We start from the raw sequence: 20,634 nt of genomic DNA on the forward strand, positions 1-20,634 counted from the left end.
TTTTTTTTTCTTTGTATATATATAAGTCATCTTACTCCTAGTACTTTTATATTTGTTTGGACAGTTTACAAATATCAGTGATATAATATCTGAATCATTTTACTTACTAGTGTAAAATGAGTTTAAAGAAAACACCCCACCATGCTCTTAACAAATAAATTAATAAATAGTACAAAAAAATTAAGTAGATTTTTATATTTGAAAAAGAAAAAAACGGTACTATAAAGATTACTAATAGTTAAAGATTCTAACTAGCAAATCTGTTTATGGTCGCCGAGTAAATTTAATAATTTAACATTTTGTTCGTGAATTTTATCATGATGTCCATTAGACCAAGATACTTTAAAAACTGTGATTCCATAATTATATTGTGTTTAGGGCTTTTTTTTTTGGGGGGGGGGGTCTGTTATCTTGGTTAGATTTATCGGTGCCAAAGAAATATGTGACAATTGGTCTGTTTTTTTTTTAACCAATCAAAACAGTTAGTTTTTTTTTCTAGTTTTAAATATTGTTAACTCTCAATGCCGCGGGAATATTTTGATAGTTTAGGATCAGCCTGCGTAAAAGATCATCACGACATGCTCTTCTTCTTTCTTAGCCATTACCACTATTAGACAGATCATTAGTCCACTTTCTTAAAAGTGAGTTTACCACTTGAGTTCAGTGGCCCAGGCGTATTTTTCAAAATTTGCCTTTTGCATATTTCGGAAAAAGATAAATAAAAAGAAGGGCTAATTGCACAGATGATTTCTTGTTACATTATATCTTAATTGATGAGTTTGGAACATTAATTTTTTCATCTCTTGTTAACAAGCGTTTGGATGTTTCAAGAAGATAGAGCTGCTGCGATAACTTTCAGCAAGACCCATGATATTAAGGGTTGGATGTACCTATTGTCCAATTTGGCTAACCGTCTAACATATATGATTTTGAACATTTTCCTGAACACAATATTGTCGAATTGGTGCTCTCATTTTGACAATTTTTTTCCAACTGATGTTAAAAAATGGCTGGAATAAAATAATATAATGTACTGAGAAGCAGTATATTCTAAATGTCGTGAAGTTTTTTTTTTTTTAAGAGAGAAAAACTCTTGAACAATTTACATATATACAGCGCTTGTTTCTGTTTGTCTTGAAATGATGTGTTATCTATTATCGTTCTCTTCTTTATTTTAACATATTAATTTATTTGTACAAAATCCATCTTAAATGTTAAGGATTTCTGATTCTTACAGTAGAAAAAAACCACAGTCGTAAATTGTAAAAATTTACGTTGTAAAAATTCAAGTATTTAAAAACGATACTGAAGGCCTATGTGTATTTATTTTAATAATTATATATATTTATATGAACTCGGGTAATATACATATGTATATGACTATGTCTGCAAACACTCCTTCTTATTCATATCTGTATATATAATTATTATTATACATTCACACAACGTAATATAAATAATGAAATGATATTTTTATAAAGTGTAGATAAAATTTGAAAATTTAATAGATTATTGACAAAAGACTAAACATACGGCTGAGACGATGCCTAAAAAATCCTAAATTAAATCATTATAAAACTTAATTGAAGTAACACTAATTCATCCAACAAATACACTCCGCATTTAAATTTAATCGCAATATCAATACAAAATCAAATTTCAATTTTTTATTAACAGAATTTTTTTCAATATAATAAGAAATATCGCCCCCTCTGGCTTTAATGACCACTTCCACATTTTTCGGTGTACTTTATTGTGGATTGATATATAGATTCATCATGGATTAAAGGACTCATCAACACAAGCAAATGGACAGAGTCAAATAAAGATAAATTACTACCTGGACTAGCAAAAGTTTAAAAAACCGACTGAAAGAAATATAGAAACCCCCAAAAAACTTAAATTTTTCAGTTTCAATCCACAATGTCTCTCGTTGGACAATATAAGGTCAAAAATAAAAAAATATTGAGCCTTATAGGTGCGATGTTTTTATTGAAGAGTGCAGTCTTATAAAAATTAGAGATTTTTTCAAACAAATCACGTTTTCAATATTTATTTAATGTGTTAAATTTTCATGGACTATAGCAAAAGACATATAACAATTAAAAACTAATTCAAAATGCATACATTTTTATTTGTTAAACTGTCATACAGTATTGCGATCGTTATTGCTGTTTCTTTATATGTATAGTCTTAAATTACAATTGAATAACGATAGATGATATCGCAGGAATAAACGTAAATTTATATATTTACTGGCAGTGAAAGAGTGGCAAAATTTAAACGGAAGCTGTTTTATTCAGGAAAATCGTCTGCTTGAGTTAAGATGTTTAACATCAAGAAATCTTGGGTTTTTTTTTTTTTTTTGCTTTCTGGTTCCAAAAATACTCTTCAGAAGAAAAAAAATGCAAAATATTATTTTGCTGTTGTATAAAAAAGTCATTCTAGAAACTAGTTTTTAATAAATTAAGACATGTTTTGGTTTATTTGCTAGCTAAAAAAACTCCGTATTTTGTGCTAAATTAAAAATATCCATCTGCTTGATGGTAATTTTCCTTACATATTTAAGTAGCCGATTAGATTCTTTAAAACTAATTGAAATTAAAACTAATAGTAATCATATTTTGGATAGTTCAAAACGTAAATTTGATGATTTTACAAAATAAGTAAAATGATTTCACCAATTGAGTGTTTTACTCAAATTTCCTTGTCTTTACCGAGGCTGTTATCTATCTTTACTGACAATAAAAAACCAGAAAGGTACTAAAGTATAATTTTAAAATTACTCAAATGGTAAATTACTAGTATTGTAACATTTGAAATGTATAGTTCTGCCTAAACCTTACTGTGATTGGCATGTTTTTAATTATTTGGTCTCTTAGTGATGTATTACCTACGTAAATAATTAAAAAGTGCCTAATTAATTCATTTCAAGATGTTTGGCTTAAATGCGCTAAAAGTTATAAAAAAATTTAAAAAAAAAGAAAAAAAAGATATAAATGCAAACACCAAAATGACGAGTAATTTCAACAGTAGTAATTTTGCTTTGTATGTTAAGGCTTGTTTGTATAAAAAATTTAAACGGATTTGTGTAATTTAGGGAAGTTTTTCAAGAAAACAAAAATTCTTTCAATGTTAAAAAATTAACTTATATATTAGTAATAACCCTTAAATTATAAACCCCAGTTTGATCGTTATTTCTTCCGAATGTGTAGTTCACATTAAACAAAATTATTAAAACATTTGATATAAAGTCTTAATTGTTAATTGTTATTGGATATTTTATAAATGTTAATATTAGGTGTATTGTCTGTTTATAAAAATATGAGTATTTTCTGAATGTTTAAGGGAAAAAGTAGGCTAAAATGCATTTTGTAAAAAATGTTGGGTACTAGTTTATTGTAAAATAAAAGTAATTTTTGAATAATTTTATAAACTGAGAAAACTGATGCCCCCGGCTACTAATTAAGGTGTTGGATACCTCTTATTTTCTACCTCAAGTGAAAAAAAATCTTTGCCGAGTATGAAGAATCTAAATATTGCATCTTTTTACATTCCACAGAAGAGTTGATAGTTTTCGTATTTAAAATTCTAAAAAACGCATTACATACAAAATCGCTTATTGACTATCAGATTAAAGACATTAATTTATATGTTTAAATGCGATCCAAGACCGCATGGATTTTTTTTTTTTTTAATTATGTAATTGTATCAACAAAGTTTTCTTCTTTATTTTACATCTTGTAAGCCGATAAATAGTAACCATTTGTTCATTATTTCAATTTCTTTATTGTTAATGAATTTTTTCTTACTTAAATACTGTAAAATAACAAATTGTTGTAATCTAAGTAAAATTATAATTTTTATAACAATTCAAAGTTATTTTGGTATAGGAAATAAAGCGTACATCAGAATTTACAATACAAATACTGTAGAGGCAAAAATTATTTGCAAGCCATGTAATTTGGTGATTAAATCAAATAATAAACAATAAAATTTCTTGGGAAAAAGTATTTATACACTTGTTTGTTTACTTTTTTTTATTATGTTTAATATATTTTCAAAAGTCTTTATCTTATATTTACCGACTATAAATTACCTGGAGATGTCTTGAGATGATTTCTCCCTGATATTTCTTATTCTCAGGTCTAAATTGAAGTCTGGTGACTGTTCGATATATGGACTCTGTCCAGATCGTTAGAGCAAATGCATTAGATATCCGCTAAAACCCAGGCTTATTCTCTGGACCCTTATACCTCTAGGACTTACTATCGCTCTGAACCTGAGCCCTTTTGTGAGCCATGTAGAAGCTAGATAATGCCCAGCGATCGAACTCGCTTCCTATGCTGGATCTTCGAGGGGCCAGATTGGTGTTCCCAGCTTCCAGTCAGGACTTGAGTGAAGGGCATTTGTGCAGCTGTTTGCATCTGTGGTGCAGAAAAATAAAAAACTACAATAAGTATAGCATCAATAATGTGCAGTGCCACATTTCCTCACTCGTTTAAGCCAGCCACCCATTTTGCCACATAATTGTTTCACATATCTTTTTTTATGGCTCTGTAGCTTGCAGGAACGACAATTGCCTCGGTGTTTGCCGTGGGCTCACCAGTCTCAAGTAGCCATTGTACGCATGCTTGTATGTAATTGCTGCACCTTAATGCAAATGTTCTACTGTTTTGTCCTGACCGCAATCACACAGGAAAGTATTTTTTAGCCTAACCCTTTGTAGTCTCACAGTAGTCTCTGCAGAAGTTGGGTTGTGTAGTCATCAACCTCCACAGTGTACCAGCCTTTCGTTGAGGTGTTATACACCCACTGAACTGCCTTCTCCATGGCTCATGCCCATTTATTTCGTATAAGTCTTGCGTGCAGGTACAACGGTAGTCGCCTATCAAATATCTGCAGGGTATCGGTGGACACAGTTGTATACGCCCGTGTGATACCTAGTAAGGCTGCTTGCCAGGCACACTTGAGCGCCCACGCCTGCCTCTTACACCCTTATTTTTTTTATACTATGAAGAATTATCAGGTTGAGCTTATTTGGATGTCCCTTTATGATGGCTCTTTTCGGTTATACCTCACAATGTTACAGTCGAGGAATTCAGTCTGACATCACAATCTTATGTTGCTTGCGAAGCAGCCCTTTTATTTATTTTTTTACACTGTTCTTAACAACCAAGAAGATCTTCAAATACTGATAAAATTAGAAATTTATAATAAACAATTAAAACATCAAACATTAGGGGACCGTGGTGGCTGAGAGGTTAGGCCATCCGACTCGTATTTGCCACACTAGCAGTTGTAAAGTGGTTTGACCCCCTCGTCCATGTCATCTAAGCCCTCCTGGACAACAGTAATTATTTTACTTACTTACAATTAAAACCCCTAAAAAAATACAAATTACATGCAAACAAATAGTAAAAAATACTCTTTTTCCAAGCGTTTTAATTAATCCTGAAATTGTTCTTAAGTTAATAATCAATTAAATGTTTTTATTAACAAATATATATTATTTGTTGCAAATACTTATTACCGCTTATTATTATAATTAGTTCTATGCTAATTGTCTTTGCTGTCTGTTGAATCCATTTTTTTAGTAATTTTAAGTGCCAATGTTTAGTGTAAACAAGATTTTATATTTGTTTTGTTTTTATCATGTTCACATAAGCTTCCATGGATTATAGGAATATTAATAAGACAATCCTTATTGTAAACTGCATTTTAATACCAAAAATTGTATATTTATTGTTATTTTGTATTAAAAAAAATTCTAGCGTATAATTCTGAAATTACATCTTAAAAATAACATTAATAATTCTAATGTATTGAGACAAGGGTGAAGATGAAAGGCATGGTGCCATTCAGAATCAATCACTCATACATAATTACATTGATTGTTTTTTAATTTTACAAAAATATCACATTTAGAAAAGTTAATTTGTAATTATAAATTTTGTTTGAATATTTAAAGCTTGATGCCTTTTTTTTTATTCACCCTTGTACTTTGTACTTTTTTCTATTGACTATTCTAACATACAATCAGTATTTTTTCTGAAATCTAGTTGTATTGGGGGGGGGGAACCAACAGACAAAACAGAAGAGGGACTGAAACGCATCTTTTGAGAGGATTTTGTAAAAATTAATTAAAAATTACCTCAAATTTGTTTGATCTTTGATCGCTGAAGGAAATGTAAAACTCTTCGAAACTAGGGCTTTAGTTTGAAATCAAAAAACTAAAAAAAATTCGATATCCAACGGTAAAAGATAAGTGTAAGCCTTGATCAATTAACAGCAGGGTTTATTGATGTTCAGAATTAGCTGTATCACTCGTTAAAACAATTCACATTAGATAATTTATCAATGTTTGTAATGTAGTTTTATGGAACTAGGAAGAAAAATATCATATATATTTGTCCATTTCAATTTTTGTAGGATGTTTTACCTTGAAAGACAAAAATTATAATAGGTATCGCTAATTAAAATTTAAAAAAAAATACTCGAATGTTTTGCACCAATCAAATCCTGTTTCATTATTCATTTATATTTTATTCAAGAAAAAATAGTTTGTGAAGTCTGATTTTCTCTTTCTGTTTAATTTGGTTTTAGGATTTTTGTATTATATACACATTTACATGCTCACATCAAATATTTTAAACTGTATAACATTTAAATTATGCCTATATAAGTTAAGTGTTTGATTTGGAACCTTTCCAATTTAAAGTAATTTCTAATGTTTAAGCAGAGAAGAGTTAAATAAAAATATTTTCTCAGGTCTTTTGCTTATTTATTTCTTTCAATTCCCATCCGATTTGTATACAGGTATGAGCATTTTCAAGGTTAATGGTTAAAATGAGTCCCTTTACAACTTTGGGCACGACCAATATTGGTCTATTTCACTAATACAAAGCAGCTAAGGCTTATTATTATTACCAGACTCCAATGCATTGTTAAAGGTCTCCTGTTGTAGACTTTTTTATTTATTTATTTATTTTTTTTTATTGTAGGGATACCAGGATCTGGAGTTCTCCCTGAGCGTTGCAGCTCTATACAGCTTATTGTACTCCTTCCTGTCTCCATTTTTGGGAGCTCACAACACCTGTGTGTAATGAGCCCCATGTGCCAGTGTTCTTCCATCGAAGAGCTCATTTTCAAAGGGGGTTGAGACCAAATTCAGGGTTGCTGAGATTCGATCCTGCCCCAGACCTTCCAATGACGAGTGCCGTGTTCATTTTCATTATGGCTATCGGTCCCCTTAGGCATCAACTAGGTGAGATTCTGACGGCTTAACTCGGCTACCGTGGTCCCTTGCTGTTAGTTTCTGTGATCGTTCTTTCCTTTTTTGTGCTACATTCTTATTAAACAGGGCACTTATTTTGAAAACATTGTCTGATGGCTACAGTTTTGGCAATTTCAGAGGTTTCGTGGCCAATAGGTGTCCTCGTGGAACTTTCCTTGGTCAATCTATCAGCCACTTAGTTGCCCCTCTTCCCTTCAAACCTGGTAGCAAACATGGGTGATTTTGTTTTCCCCGATATCTGACAGGACCTGAATGCAAACTCAAACGGCTCTGGGCTTTACCACTGATGCCCCCAATGCCACCCGCTGAGTAGATTCTTGTGTTTCAATTTCCTTGGCCCATTGTTCAAAAGCTATAGTCTGCATGAAAGATGGCATATTCCCAAGGCTTGTATGAATTCAGGTCCTAGGTTTCCATTAATAAGAGCTCGTGACTCACTCAGTTTTGAAACTATATACCAGATATAGTCTGATTTAGTATTTCTGTTCGTCTGCTCTGGGTATTTTAATTTTACATTTTTTTTTGTCAAATTTAAATTTAGGGTGCTTCGCAAAAACAGGCATCCCCCACAGTACCTGTCTGCCTGAAAGTAGTTTGGTGTTCATATATTTTTGATTAAATTTGTTCACAAGCACATCAAATTTTCATGGAATTTGCCTTCAAAATTGCTACATTTTAGTTAAAATTAAGAAGCTGATTTTGTTTTCCCCGATATCTGACAGGGCCTTAATGCAAATTCAAACGGCTTTTGGACATAATTTAGCCAATGTGACCAAAGGCCACATGGTAATGAGAAATCTGATAAATTGACAAAGAAGCAACATATTTGTGCAATCCAAAAAACAATCTGCTACCATTTACAGATTTGTTTCAAATATTGGGTAAAAAATCCAGATAAAATATTTGGACAAGGGGTGAAATTACCACAGATCTGTTCTTCATATCGTATCTACACAGGAGGGACTACCTAAATTGTGCTGTGGAGTGAAGAAAAACCTAAGGGACATAATAACTGATTGTCTAAAATATAAGCCTAATGAACAAAAATTTGCAGTCGGAAGTACCTACTCAACTACATTACAGAGCTATAATATCGTCCAGAATCTTAATGTCCTCAAGCTCCTTTGCAATTTTCAATGATTGTGATGGAAATCTAGAAAGTGGCGATTTTATGTCCTCTGAGTACCAGGCCATTCTCGTTGTTACAATTACTTTACCTGGATTTTCTTTAAATCACAGGTTTTCTCAATGGAGCTTTGCATTCGATTAGGCGTTTCTTTCTCATCATTGCATAATCAACAAAAGGGCTCATCATTGAAAATACCGATGTAGATGTTTTTTGTGTCAGTGATGGTACAGTTATTCTGAGTTTAGACTTTAGCCCTCTCTAATTGTAGTAACGATGTTCTATTAACATAGGTTTTCTATGTCTACCATCTCTAGAGTTTATACACTTATCCTTGTCTTTTTTGGATAGATTCTGAAACGGTGGATTCTGTTTGTTTTTGTCACCCTAAGTATAAGTTCAGAGCCTGTATATGGTCTTCCAGATCCTCCTCTTGCCAGTTATTCTTTTTATTACCCAAAACGAATGTGTGTCCTGGAACCAATGATTAGGTTGTTGCATTTCCCAGGTTTTGGATGTTAATTTTGATGTGAATTTTTTACTGCTTACTAGGATTTTTTGTTTTGGTGTAACCTGTGTAAGATTTTCTAAGGCACAAATGTATATGGCATTTATATCAGCTTGAAAGACAGAGGTCTACTTCTATAATGAGTTCTATTGCTTGTATAGAAAAGGCCTGATCCCTAATTTGTTTTGCACCTTCCAAATATTCTTTTGTTGGTAATACCCAGATTATCCCTGAAAGTGGTTTATTGCCCAATAATCTTTAATTTATTTCCATAGGTAACAGCCCCTTATTCATACTTGGTGTTAGAGCCATCTGTATACCTGATATGATCAGCATTACAGGTACTGGTATCTCCCAGTCTGCTCCATCTATTTGATTTGAAAGTGATCAAATTTTAATTTTTGGATTGTAGACATGCATCCCCACACTTTAGCCAGTTAAATGTGTCATTTCTGGAGGACTTTCAGGGTTGCCCGATATTCAGCCAAATCCCTTTCACAGTAAAGAAAAAAAATTGTATACAGGTTAAATATTTTCCCTAAAAATAAACTATTCCTTAGGCTTAATAAATGATAAAAGTAATACTTGAAATAGTTAAAATTCCAGTAGTACAAAGACCATTTAGAACATGTTTATTTAACAGTATTATAAACAATTTCAATATAAAACAATAAAAGTTGAACTAATGCAAGTTTGTAACATCATCCGTTTCAATGATATTTTTATTATCATAGTATTTAAAAATCACACGTAAATCATGCCTCTTAAAATTTCTTCTTTTCCACTGAATATTTGACTATGTATCACATTCTCTTGGAACTTTGGATATCTGAAAAAGGTACAAAAATAAAATTTAATTTTGCGTTCTAACTTGTAGAAAACCAAGTGAACAATACCGTTCTGTAGTAGGCACAGATTTCCTTAAATAAATTTTTTAAAACCAAAGGTTGATTTCTTCTTTCCTAAAGAATAAATGTTTTATTTATTTATTATTATTATTTTGTAAAAACAATTATATTGTCTTACTCCATTTATTAATACTGTAGGAACAAAAGCTAAAGGCGGCGATAGGTCATTTTTGGTTCTATCGCCAAAATACTTCAATAATCTCCTTCCTTCTTTGCCTTCTGCACATCTTGAAATGGTTGTAAAATTAACTCCGTACGTTTCGCAACACTAAAACCAAAGATTTAAACCCATTATTAGTTTATTGTTTATTTTACTAATTATAATTTACTGACCTGCAACGCTATTCCAGCGGGATCGATATTATTAGAAATCATGCACTGGACAACTTCAAGGGCAGTCCCTTGGTCCTTCACATGCTTAATTACGCATGAGTGATAAATATTTCCCTGGCATTCAATCTCTCCATGCTGACAAGTGAATTTATAATCGTTATTAACTTCTGTCGTCTGAAAAAATATATTATGATCAAATAAAATCCTTTGAATATAACTTTATGACTTACAGTCGCTTTTCCATAAGGGACAAGGTCAGTTTTGACCAAAGATGGCAGCCTTTTGAAAGTAGGTGCTAATTGGTCCACGACAAAATATTGTGAATCAGGACACAGGCTTTCATAATAAACTGACACCTTTACTTGTGGAATATCGCCAAATGGCTGCGACTGAGGAAGAGGTCCCAGTTTAACACCTTTCTGTTCCTGTACAAATTAAAAACAAATTTCAGTTACAAATGTTGTTTTAAAAATATTTTCTAGGTTCAATTTATTTCTCCTAAAGGGAAAAAATGAAGAGGTAGTTCTGACTGATGCGTAAAAATAACTACTTAGGTTTAATATCTAATATTTATAAAATCAAGAAATAGCTGTTATCTTTGAATGTGGTATAAGTCCATTTAACAAGTTAGTCATTTGGTAAATTTAGTTAAGATATAGACACATTCTCTCCATATTTATAATCATACTTTTGCTAGAGTACGATTTTTTTCAGATAAAGTAAAAAAAAAAAATGGCTATAAAATGTAATCGTAAAAATCTTTTCTTTTTTGTTTTAAAAAAAAGTGTTAAAATAAGTTGTAAAATTGTAAAATAAAAAATAAAATGTTAAAAATAAGTCCACTCCTAATAATTACAATTAAAACAATGCCTTATTGCAATTATTATTGATTATTATGGCTTCAGTGTGCATTGCACTTTAGAAAATATTACTTAGCTAGTTCTAGTTTCCTAAAAACAACATTGTTAACAAGAAAACATTATTATTATCTGATGAAGTGGTGAGAAATAATTTCACTGATTTTTTTCAGTGTTCTCTCGCAAGTTCTACTGTTTGGTTTGCATCTCTTTATTTAAATTTAACTGTGAGCTTTATTTAAATATAACTGTTATTAACCAAGAAAATCATAATTTAAGATAAATAATATTTCATACTGTTGTTACAATGAGTTCACATACCTATAAAAGAGACGATAATATGTCCATTTCGTCTGATAGTGATGTTGGTAAATAAGGGTAATAAAATTTTTCGCAGAAATATTTGAGTATTGTTTTATTGTAGAAATAAGACCCATGAATATTAGAAAAAAAAAAAAAAACGAATTTATGAATTGGACGAGGAAAGCAGTTTGAGCAATATTAATTCAAGATTATTACAAACAGTAATTCAGATATCGTGAGATGCGGTCGGGTGTGTCTCACGATATCTGAATAACTATCGATTAACGGTCACTAACTTCTACACATTGTTACAAACTAAGAAGAGGATTAGAATTTTGGAATTAACTGATTCTACAAGTGGCAAAGAAGACGCTACTAATTTTTGATTACATTATGAAAATAACGATCAGAAAATTACAAAAATCAAAAGAAATAAAAACGAAAAATATACAAAAACTGGAAATATTATTCCTGCAAAGAAATTGAATGAGTTTACTGCCATATATACCACCTATTTACCAAGAATACTAACTGTGAAGGGTAAATAAGTTTAAAATATAAGTTTGTTTATGTTTAGTTATCTTAATGAATTTTACGCTTGTTTACTCATATTGCCTTTTTAATATAACTGAAATGAATAAAAAAATCCATTTCAGTGAAGTTAATGTCCATACAAATATGGACATAAATTTCCTCTTGTTTTTATGTCCTATAATATGTTATTTTTGAAAGTGGTATAAGTCCATTTAAAGTAAAAAATCTTTGATTTTTTAAAATAATTTCAATAATTATTATCCCAAAAGAAACTTTAAAAGGTGTATACTGTTAAAAATATCACTCGAATTGATTAATGTTTGCTAATATTTTTAAATTAATACAAATGCAGAACCTTAAATATCTCGATAAATGAAAAAATATACTTATACCACTTTCAAATATAACAGCTTAATTATTTTTCTTTTAGACAGACCAGGACAGCAAGGATTGGCAAACTAATAAAATCAGTAACAACCAAATTACAGGTTCATCACCCTGTAAAAAATAGTAGGAAATCTCACAAAATAATAAACCTTTAAGGAAATTTAGTATAAAATACAAGCGCTAACAGTACTGTCGATGGGTGGCCCTTGGAGGATCTGACTCGTAGAAGAAGGATCATCCTCACTCGATTAACAAAAGGCCATGCGACACACAGACATTTGCTTTTGGGCCAAAGCCTATGTTTGTCCGGCATGCAGAGAAAGGTTGCTTGATGGGGTCCAAATGTCTTTGTCTAAAACATTCAGCGTTTGACTATTGTACTGGTGGGTCTGATCTTTTCTACATACAACAAGAGTACAAAATCAATATCTATGATGTAAAATTTCTCCATATGGTCTGCGGTGTGATAAACCTGTAATTTTGTCACTAAAATCATTTTGGTCTGCCTTTCATTGGTTGGTTGTTATGTCTGTTGTGTTTCGGCATTTCGCCATCTTCAGTGGGTTTGTATTTTCCTCCCTCTTTTTATTTCGTGACTAACCAGGTCTGACATAGCAAAACAGTGAGCCTAGGAAGGCCAAAATAATTTTAAACAATTAAGTTAGTCCATCAGCCAGCAGACCTCAAGATGAAATTTGAAAATTCGTTTTGTTGTGTGATTTCTTCGTGCAGTCTGGGTCTGCCTATGCTCGCTGGGTTTGTCTCTCAGACGATTTTCATCATTTTGCCATCTTCGGTGGGTTTGTCTTGACCTCATTCTACTTATTTCTGGACCAACCAGGTCTGATGGAATACGGTGAGACTAGGCAGACTAAAACTATTGTAAATGATCAGGTTACAAGTCCATCAGCAGATAGACCTTAAGATGAAATTTGAAAATTTGTTTTGTTGTGAGATTTCTCCATGCAGTCTGGGTCTGCCTATGCTCGCTGGGTTTGTCTCCCAGACGATTTTCAGCATTTTGCCATCTTTGGTTGGTTTGTCTTGTACTAATTCTACTTATTTCTGGACCAACCAGGTCTGATGGAATACGGCGAGACTAAAATTATTGTAAATGACCAGGTTACAGTCCATCAGCCGGTAGACCTCAAGAAGAAATCTGAAAATTTGTTTTGTTGTGAGATTTCTCCTTATGGTCTGCAGGGTGCTGAATCTGTAATTTGATCATTTCCGATCACTGGCTTTTGCCTTTCCTCACTTGGTCTAATAGAAGTCATTTTTCATTCCACTGTCTTCAGTAAGCATCAGACAGACCGACCTAGCGATGATAAGCAGATCGAAATGATCGGTAATGATCAAACTACAGGTTTGTTATTTTGATCGTCTCCTTTCATTCCGGTCCGCCTAGTCACCCTTGCCAGTCGCTTTTTCCATTTTAAACGGGCAATTTAACCCAAAAGTTTGCTCTTTGTTGAAATATACTCAAAACATTTGAATGATAAGTCAAATAATAATTAGTGTACTCCTTGATTGAAACATTGAAATGTGTACATAAAAAATTATTAATATTTAATTGCATATTCAAGTGTATAGAAATACAAAGTATTACTTACAGTGATGGAAGAAGTCATTAAATGTCTAACAATTATATAAAGTGGAATCCATAGGAGAAGGCAAGTAAATGCAAATATGATTTTCGTCTTTATCAACTTGGTTGCAATCATAATTTTATATGTGAAGAAAAAAGTATCAAAATTACGTGGGAAAAGCCTAAAAACAAGGGAGAAGCGAATAAAACTACTGCCTAATCGAAATTCCACGTTGCCGGCGGTTCCATTTGGAAGTCCAACCCGTAAATATCGAGTATGAAATGTGTAATTGCCAAATTAATGTTCCGGCAAACATCGATCATACCCACTTGTCTTACGTTGGATTGACAAATGGCATTAACGTAAATAGATAAATACGTCCAAAATTCTTGACGGAAGGTTTTCCGGCTTCCCACCAAACATTCAGAGGACTTAGTAAAAAAAAAATCGATAGACGTCATGCCAGTCCAATTTGGCTCCTTCTTCAAAACCCTAACACAAAAGAAGATTTTTCCTAAACATACAAAAAAAAAAAAAATTATTCAGAGATCGTGAGATGGGGTCTGGTGTGATGTAGGTTTCAGAAAAACATTTTCTTTAACGTGCCAACGTTTCGATCTTTATTGAGATCATCTTCAGGGCCTGGGATTTACAAACATTGTTTAAATTTAACAAATACATATAGGATTTGGAAAAACGTGAATTTATACAATGCAAAATATATTTTTTATATTCAATCAAAGTGTTTCTACTCACTCAAAGTGTTTGTTTTCTGTGTAATTGTGCCATTCTTGCGTGTCGTATTGAGAGTGCCAGTGAGATATTGCTGTTTTATGTTTATATATGTTGGATTTTGAAGGGGTGGGGAAGGAAGTCGGTATAGAAAGACATTTTTTGTATAAGGCGTCGGCTTCTTTGAGGTGAAAAGAGCCGACGAAGGGAAAAAACGTTGGTAATGGTTCGGCCAGATTATCCTTTCAGGATTATATAGAAAGGGATAAATACGAAAAGGAAAGCTAAATTGTTGAAAAATTAGATTATGTGAAAATGTTTGATGTGTGGAATGTGATGTGTTGATATATGTATGTTATCTATATTGAATTTGATTAATGATATTGGCGTAGCTACGACTGAGTTTACATGTATCTGTTCTGTAATTGATGCTGTGCTTATCTCTGTTGATGTAAACCACTTCTAAAAAGTTACGTTTATGTGTTCAAAATGGTGGGTAGCTCAAGTGGTTAGAGCAGCGGCGTATTTAGCCGAATGTCGTGGATTCGAATCCCCTCGTGACACTATTTTTTTCATTTCAACCAAAACCTTACAAAAAAAAGATTATCGACTTATTTATATTTACTCCAGCTTGTTACCCCCTCGATTAGAAAACAAAAGACAGTCATGAGAGAAATCATCACTGCATGAAAGGTTGGCAACCACATTACGATTTCTCGCTACAGGGATGAACTACAAAGAACTTAAGTTCTCTACTACGATTTCTGATCATTGTTAGGGGTTATCAATACCGCATCTCTCATTGCATTTGTATCCTTTGTTTTGAAAACGTCGACCAACTGGTGAGAGGATTGAATTTCTTTTATTTCTATCGTGGTAATATAATCATTGTCCACCACTTTCATAAACATGGTAAACTTTCATACAATTCAATCACCTCAACAATAAAATCTCGATTGGATGTCATTACCAATAAAGAATAAACGTTTTTTACTTTTTGAGAATGTAGACGGAGATGTTTGCTCAGTGACAGAAAGACGGAGAATGCGCCAAAAAAACGAGGGTTTTCCCATTCACGTCCAGGCCAGCTCACCAAAATCCACACCCTCCACGCCAGGTTTTCCCATTCATGAACGCGCCATGGATATTTGGAGTGGCGCGATGGACTTTGGACCGGTCGAATATTCAGCACAGCCGGACACGCCAGTTCAGTTTTGCCATTGACGTGGTTTTTGGAACGGCATCGCTCCGTCGTTTGTACTGCTAGGAGCGATCGTGAATGGCCACCTTTAAAGGGCTTTGATGTACCAAGAAAGCAACGTGAGCTTTAATGGTGTGCAGAAGATAGCAGTACAAACCTGGGATTGCAGACGAGAAACCATGCTCTAGCTGTACACGATGGTCAAAAGAATTGTGACTACACAACTAGACGGTTTTGACTATATCTGCGACAACGTTAGCTTCACCAATTGTTCCAATAACTAAACATGAACAATGAAAACTGTAGAAAGACCGAACATATCGAATAATATAAAAACAAATAGTATTTTTCATCAGTTTTCAAGTGAAAATTGTCTCTGAGGTGCCAGTTGCGACATAACAACTGGATGGTTTCGGCTATATCTGCAATAACACTGGCTTCATCAATTGTTCCAAGAATTTGACTTGAACAATGAAAACTGTAGAAAGACCGAACATATCGAATAGTATAAAAAAAGTAGTAGTTTTCATCAGTTTTCAAGTGAAAATTGTCCCTGAGGTACCAGTTGCGAACTTAACACTGGCTTCATCAATTGTTCCAAGAATTTGACATGAACAATGAAAACTGTAGAAAGACCGAACATATCGAATAGTATAAAAAAAGTAGTAGTTTTCATCAGTTTTCAAGTGAAAATTGTCTCTGAGGTGCCAGTTGAGAACTTAACACTGACTTCATCAACTGTTCCAAGAATTTGACTTGAACAATGAAAACTGTAGAAAGACCGAACATATCGAATAATATCAAAAAGTAGTAGATGTCATCAGTTTTCAAGAGAAAATTGTCCCAGACTGGATGGTTTCGAACATGATGATGAGACTGAGAAGTAGAACAGACAACAAAACAGAGAGCTGAGGAAAATACAGAGCCTCGCATGCATTTGTATACCGGGAGCGATGAGAACGTCCCACAGCTGGTATGGAGAAAAAATTGGAATTAACCCCCCTCGATCATACGATTATGAGGACAGTACAGAAAACTATCACCAACATCATCAAAGAAAACCCTCCAACAGGACTAGAAATCTTGAAAATTTTTAATTTTTTCTTGAACCTATAAATAAAAATTGAAACAAAAATAATTGAAGTATAAACAAAATTTGGTTTTTAAGCGTCCAATTATTTTATATTAAACAAAATTTCTCAAATTTACGGAATTGTATTTCATGCAACCTGTTTTTTTTATTACGTCAGAGAAAAAGTTAATTTGATATTAAAAAGGGGTTAATTTCGTTTTTAATATTTTTTCTTGAAGCTATAAATAAAAATTGAAACAAAAATAGTTGAAATATAAACAAAATTTGGTTTTTAAGCGTCCAATTATTTTGTTAAACAAAATTTCTCAAATTTACGGAATTGTATTTCATGCAAACTCCTAAGTTTTTTTTATTACGTCAGAGAAAAAGTTAATTTGATATTAAAAAGGGTTAATTTCGTTTTTTAATTTTTTTTCTTGAAGTTTCAAATAAAAATTGGAACAAAAATATTTGAATCTAAACAAAATTTGGTTACAATCTTCGATGTTTTTGATTCAGAGAAAGCGTTAATTTGAAGTTTGAAATTATTAAGTAAATGGCGCAAATTTATAAAATTGACTACCTTATCACGGATCGAAAGACCAAAATACACAAGAACTTTGGAAGAAAAAAACGAATGTGTCGATTAAAAAAAATTATATTCATCGTGTACATTATTATTTTAATGTATTTTAATTTTTTTTCTCTCAGCCTGGCACGCATAAAAGCTAGTTTTTATTTGTTTTATTTTATTTTTTTTAAGTGACTTACCGATGGAAGGAAAATTCCGTCAGCTCCGAATATAAAACAGCCGCAGGCGATAAAGAACAGGAAACTTAAGACGTTCATGGTTGAAAGTGGCAAGCTGATCCCCCTGGTGTACTCCAATTACAAAGGAGAAAGGAATACAAAAAGTAACGGTTGATCACAGCTTTTATACTTGTTCCTGTGCCCCCACGCGCATGCCTTTTAACACAGCTTCTATCTTTATAATAGGCAGAGTTCAAATCTCATCTGTAATTTCTTTGCCTATTTTTTCCCCTTTTTAAAGCTCCTTTTAAAGCCTTTTTTTAATAACTCGGTAATTTAAAAACGGTAGATCAACTTCATCACCTGGAATTTAATGGAATTTAATCCCCTAAGTGGGTAATTTTAAGTTATACTAGGGTAGAAATGTATTAAGGATTGTATTTTAAGGGAAGATTGTATTTTCCCTTTCATAAGTTCAAACCTTTACTTAAGAAGGAAGTTCTATCAACTAATTATGTTAAAATTTATGTTTAATCCAACTATCATTAGTTCATTGATTTAAGCAGCATAAAAAACCTAAGAGTTTTATAAGATAAGGTTGATTAATAACAGTTTTTTTTATGGTGATAATCGATTTAAAAAAATCAACCTATTTCGCATTTCGTTTTTTTTTTCTTCTAAAAATTATTTATTTAATAAATCGTTATCTCTTAGCACTTATAATTAAATAAACACTGGTTGAAGGTGCGAGAATGTATGGGACGGGTCAGAGTGGCCTTATTTACAAATAGAACTGCCCATCGTTTAACTTCAAATCCATCAATCACAATTCACCCATTAAGCCAAGTGGTAAATACATTCAAGAATAAAAGAATAACGTCCAGTATTGTAAATATTCGTGTTTTCCTGTTGTCAAAAAGAGTTTTGACATTTTTTACATAAGAGAGTGGAAAACCAATCGAAACGTAAATAAATAAAAAATTTTAAAAAAAATCGAAAATATTGCGTTGTAATATAGAATACTTTGATAAAATGCCATGGGACCACGTGGCCTCGTTGTTGCACTGTCATCCCTTGAACTTCCAAACTGTTTCGGGATATTTCGGGAAAAGCCCAAAAGCGTCCAAAGACCAAAACGATCCAAAAAAGGTTTTCTTACATTTGCTAAAACAAGAGGAATTACTATCAGAGGACTGGCACAATGAAAGGAACGAAGTTTTAAAAAAAATCTTCCTTCTTTCTAAAAAAGAAAGAAAAAAAGAGTCAGATATGATCTGCTCTGTTGCAAAATCGATGAAAATCTTATATAAGTAATGGAACGACTTTATTGGGTCTTGTGGCTATGAGTTGAACTTGCTTGTCTGCTCTAAGCTCAATCTAAGCAGGGTTAGCTTGATAACCTGTTTAAAGAGGAGTGTTGACTGTTCAATGACTGCTGCTTGCAAGTCAGAAGTGAAAACAGTAGTGTCAATGTCAATTTAAGTTAACCATATCGCCATGAAAGGTTTGTGTGATGATCTGATGGTTGTACGTTAAGTCATTGGAGTCAAAATCCACAGCTACATCGGCTGTCAAGTGTGTGATGAGCTGTTTAGCTGTTGCTTGTAGTCTGCTCTAAGCTCTAAATAAGCAGGTTGAGCTTGAGCACCTACTTAAATAGACAGTTATGTTGAAACTTTCGTTGACCACATTTAGTCATCACATGAGCAAGTGTTTTGCGTGATGATCTATAACACCAAGCCTAGTGGTAGGAAACACATCCCCATGTCAAATCCCGTATCATAATATTAAAATGTGTAAAGATGTGTGGCATATCCCTATCGAGTCTTCGCAGACTATGTAACATTTTGTAAACAAAAATTGATTTTAGGATCTAATGTTTTGCCCAGTATACAGGATACCTAACACAGGCCTTACACTTGTTTTGGGAGCCTCTACACTGAAGCTGGTGAACAACCTCTCTTGATATGTTGGTAAGATCTTTGACCATCACTACCAGTATCTAGGGTCACAAGACATAGAAAGAAATAACGGACAGTCAAATGTTAGCATCCCTTCCATTGCTAATGTTTATCATCTACCATATCCAACCATTCCAAAGACCTCAACTACGTCAACTTTACCTAGTCAACTTACCGATGCAAAGGTGAGACTGATTGTCACTTGATCACTCTACTGAGTCAATCTACTCTCGCAAGTTTACAATTTCCTTAAACATTAAAAATAATAACCTCCAGGGCACGAGGGCAAACTGTGTCCACATACAGACACCTACATTGACACAAGCACATTAACATTATATACATCCTAGGGCTACTACTCCTAGTTAAGTGCTCAAAGCAAACTCAAACCTAACTCTGTCACACTTCACACTAGGTGGCTGGAAGGCAGGGGACTTCGTGCACCCCTACTGGTGGATGAGGGTGTCCAGGCCCTTTTACACCATTTTGTCCAGGCCCCCTGTTGGCATGCCACCACCTATACACGGGTTGATACACTCAACCATGTGCCTCGGAACCGAAAGTTAAAAAACACAAAGTACCGTGCACAAAACACTACATGTACAACATAATATTCTCACCTGGAAGGGGGATCTCCCGGTCTCTTTGGGTGTCTGTGAACCCTGCTCCTGTGAGGGTACCAGAGGAAAACTGGGTTACGTCACTCTCAGGCCATAAGGAAGTACAGGGACTCGAACCCGGGAAGAGCTGTCAGGGAAGCTGTCCTATCACCCCATGCATAATGTTGTGGTGCTTAGGATGATTGATGACAATTGATGATGACAAATGCCAGGTGGAGACTAGACTGTGCTGGGCATCGCCGCGGGAGTTATTAAAGATGCTTGCTGGACATGAGGTTGAGGTTACCCCTCACCAGAGGTTGAACACTTCTCGACGGGTAATTAATATGCTGTGACCTCAAGAAAAGCAACGTCAATGACATCAAAGAAGGCCTCGAAGACCAGGGTGTGTTGGAGATGAGGAAGATGAATATTTGTTGGAATGGACAAATTGTCCCCTTGATGAATCTAATCCTT

The 20,634-nt window shown here is 33.2% G+C and overlaps 1 protein-coding gene across 2 annotated transcripts; it reads right to left on the bottom strand.

Moving 5' to 3' along the window:
* Window positions 1-9,520: 9,520 nt before the first annotated feature.
* On the bottom strand, window positions 9,521-17,759 carry LOC106664094 (gamma-interferon-inducible lysosomal thiol reductase-like). 2 transcript variants are annotated; one of them, XM_014389498.2, is made up of 6 exons: window positions 17,619-17,759; window positions 10,403-10,597; window positions 10,173-10,346; window positions 9,958-10,107; window positions 9,828-9,893; window positions 9,521-9,760 (listed from the first exon to the last, which is right to left on the bottom strand). In XM_014389498.2, the coding sequence occupies exons 1-6, from the start codon at window positions 17,694-17,696 to the stop codon at window positions 9,728-9,730; spliced, it is 696 nt and encodes a 231-aa protein (XP_014244984.1). In that variant the 5' UTR covers window positions 17,697-17,759; the 3' UTR covers window positions 9,521-9,727. The 2 variants fall into 2 exon arrangements, with proteins under 2 accessions (XP_014244984.1, XP_014244983.1); XM_014389497.2 differs by lacking the exon at window positions 17,619-17,759 and adding an exon at window positions 13,867-14,260.
* Between the last annotated feature and the right edge of the window lie 2,875 nt (window positions 17,760-20,634).

This window comes from Cimex lectularius, unplaced genomic scaffold (genome assembly GCF_000648675.2).
Source record: "Cimex lectularius strain Harlan isolate CLEC.00 unplaced genomic scaffold, Clec_2.1 scaffold270, whole genome shotgun sequence".
In the NCBI taxonomy this organism is placed as follows: domain Eukaryota; kingdom Metazoa; phylum Arthropoda; class Insecta; order Hemiptera; family Cimicidae; genus Cimex; species Cimex lectularius.

Bases quoted from the DNA above. Each gene is read 5' to 3' on its own strand.
- LOC106664094 (XM_014389497.2), bottom strand. From the start codon at position 13,977: ATGATTGCAACCAAGTTGATAAAGACGAAAATCATATTTGCATTTACT. The intron at 10,598-13,866 runs GTAAGTAATACT...TAATTTGTACAG, and splicing joins TAATGACTTCTTCCATCACT to GAACAGAAAGGTGTTAAACT. The intron at 9,761-9,827 runs GTATTGTTCACT...TACCTTTTTCAG, and splicing joins TCTGTGCCTACTACAGAACG to ATATCCAAAGTTCCAAGAGA.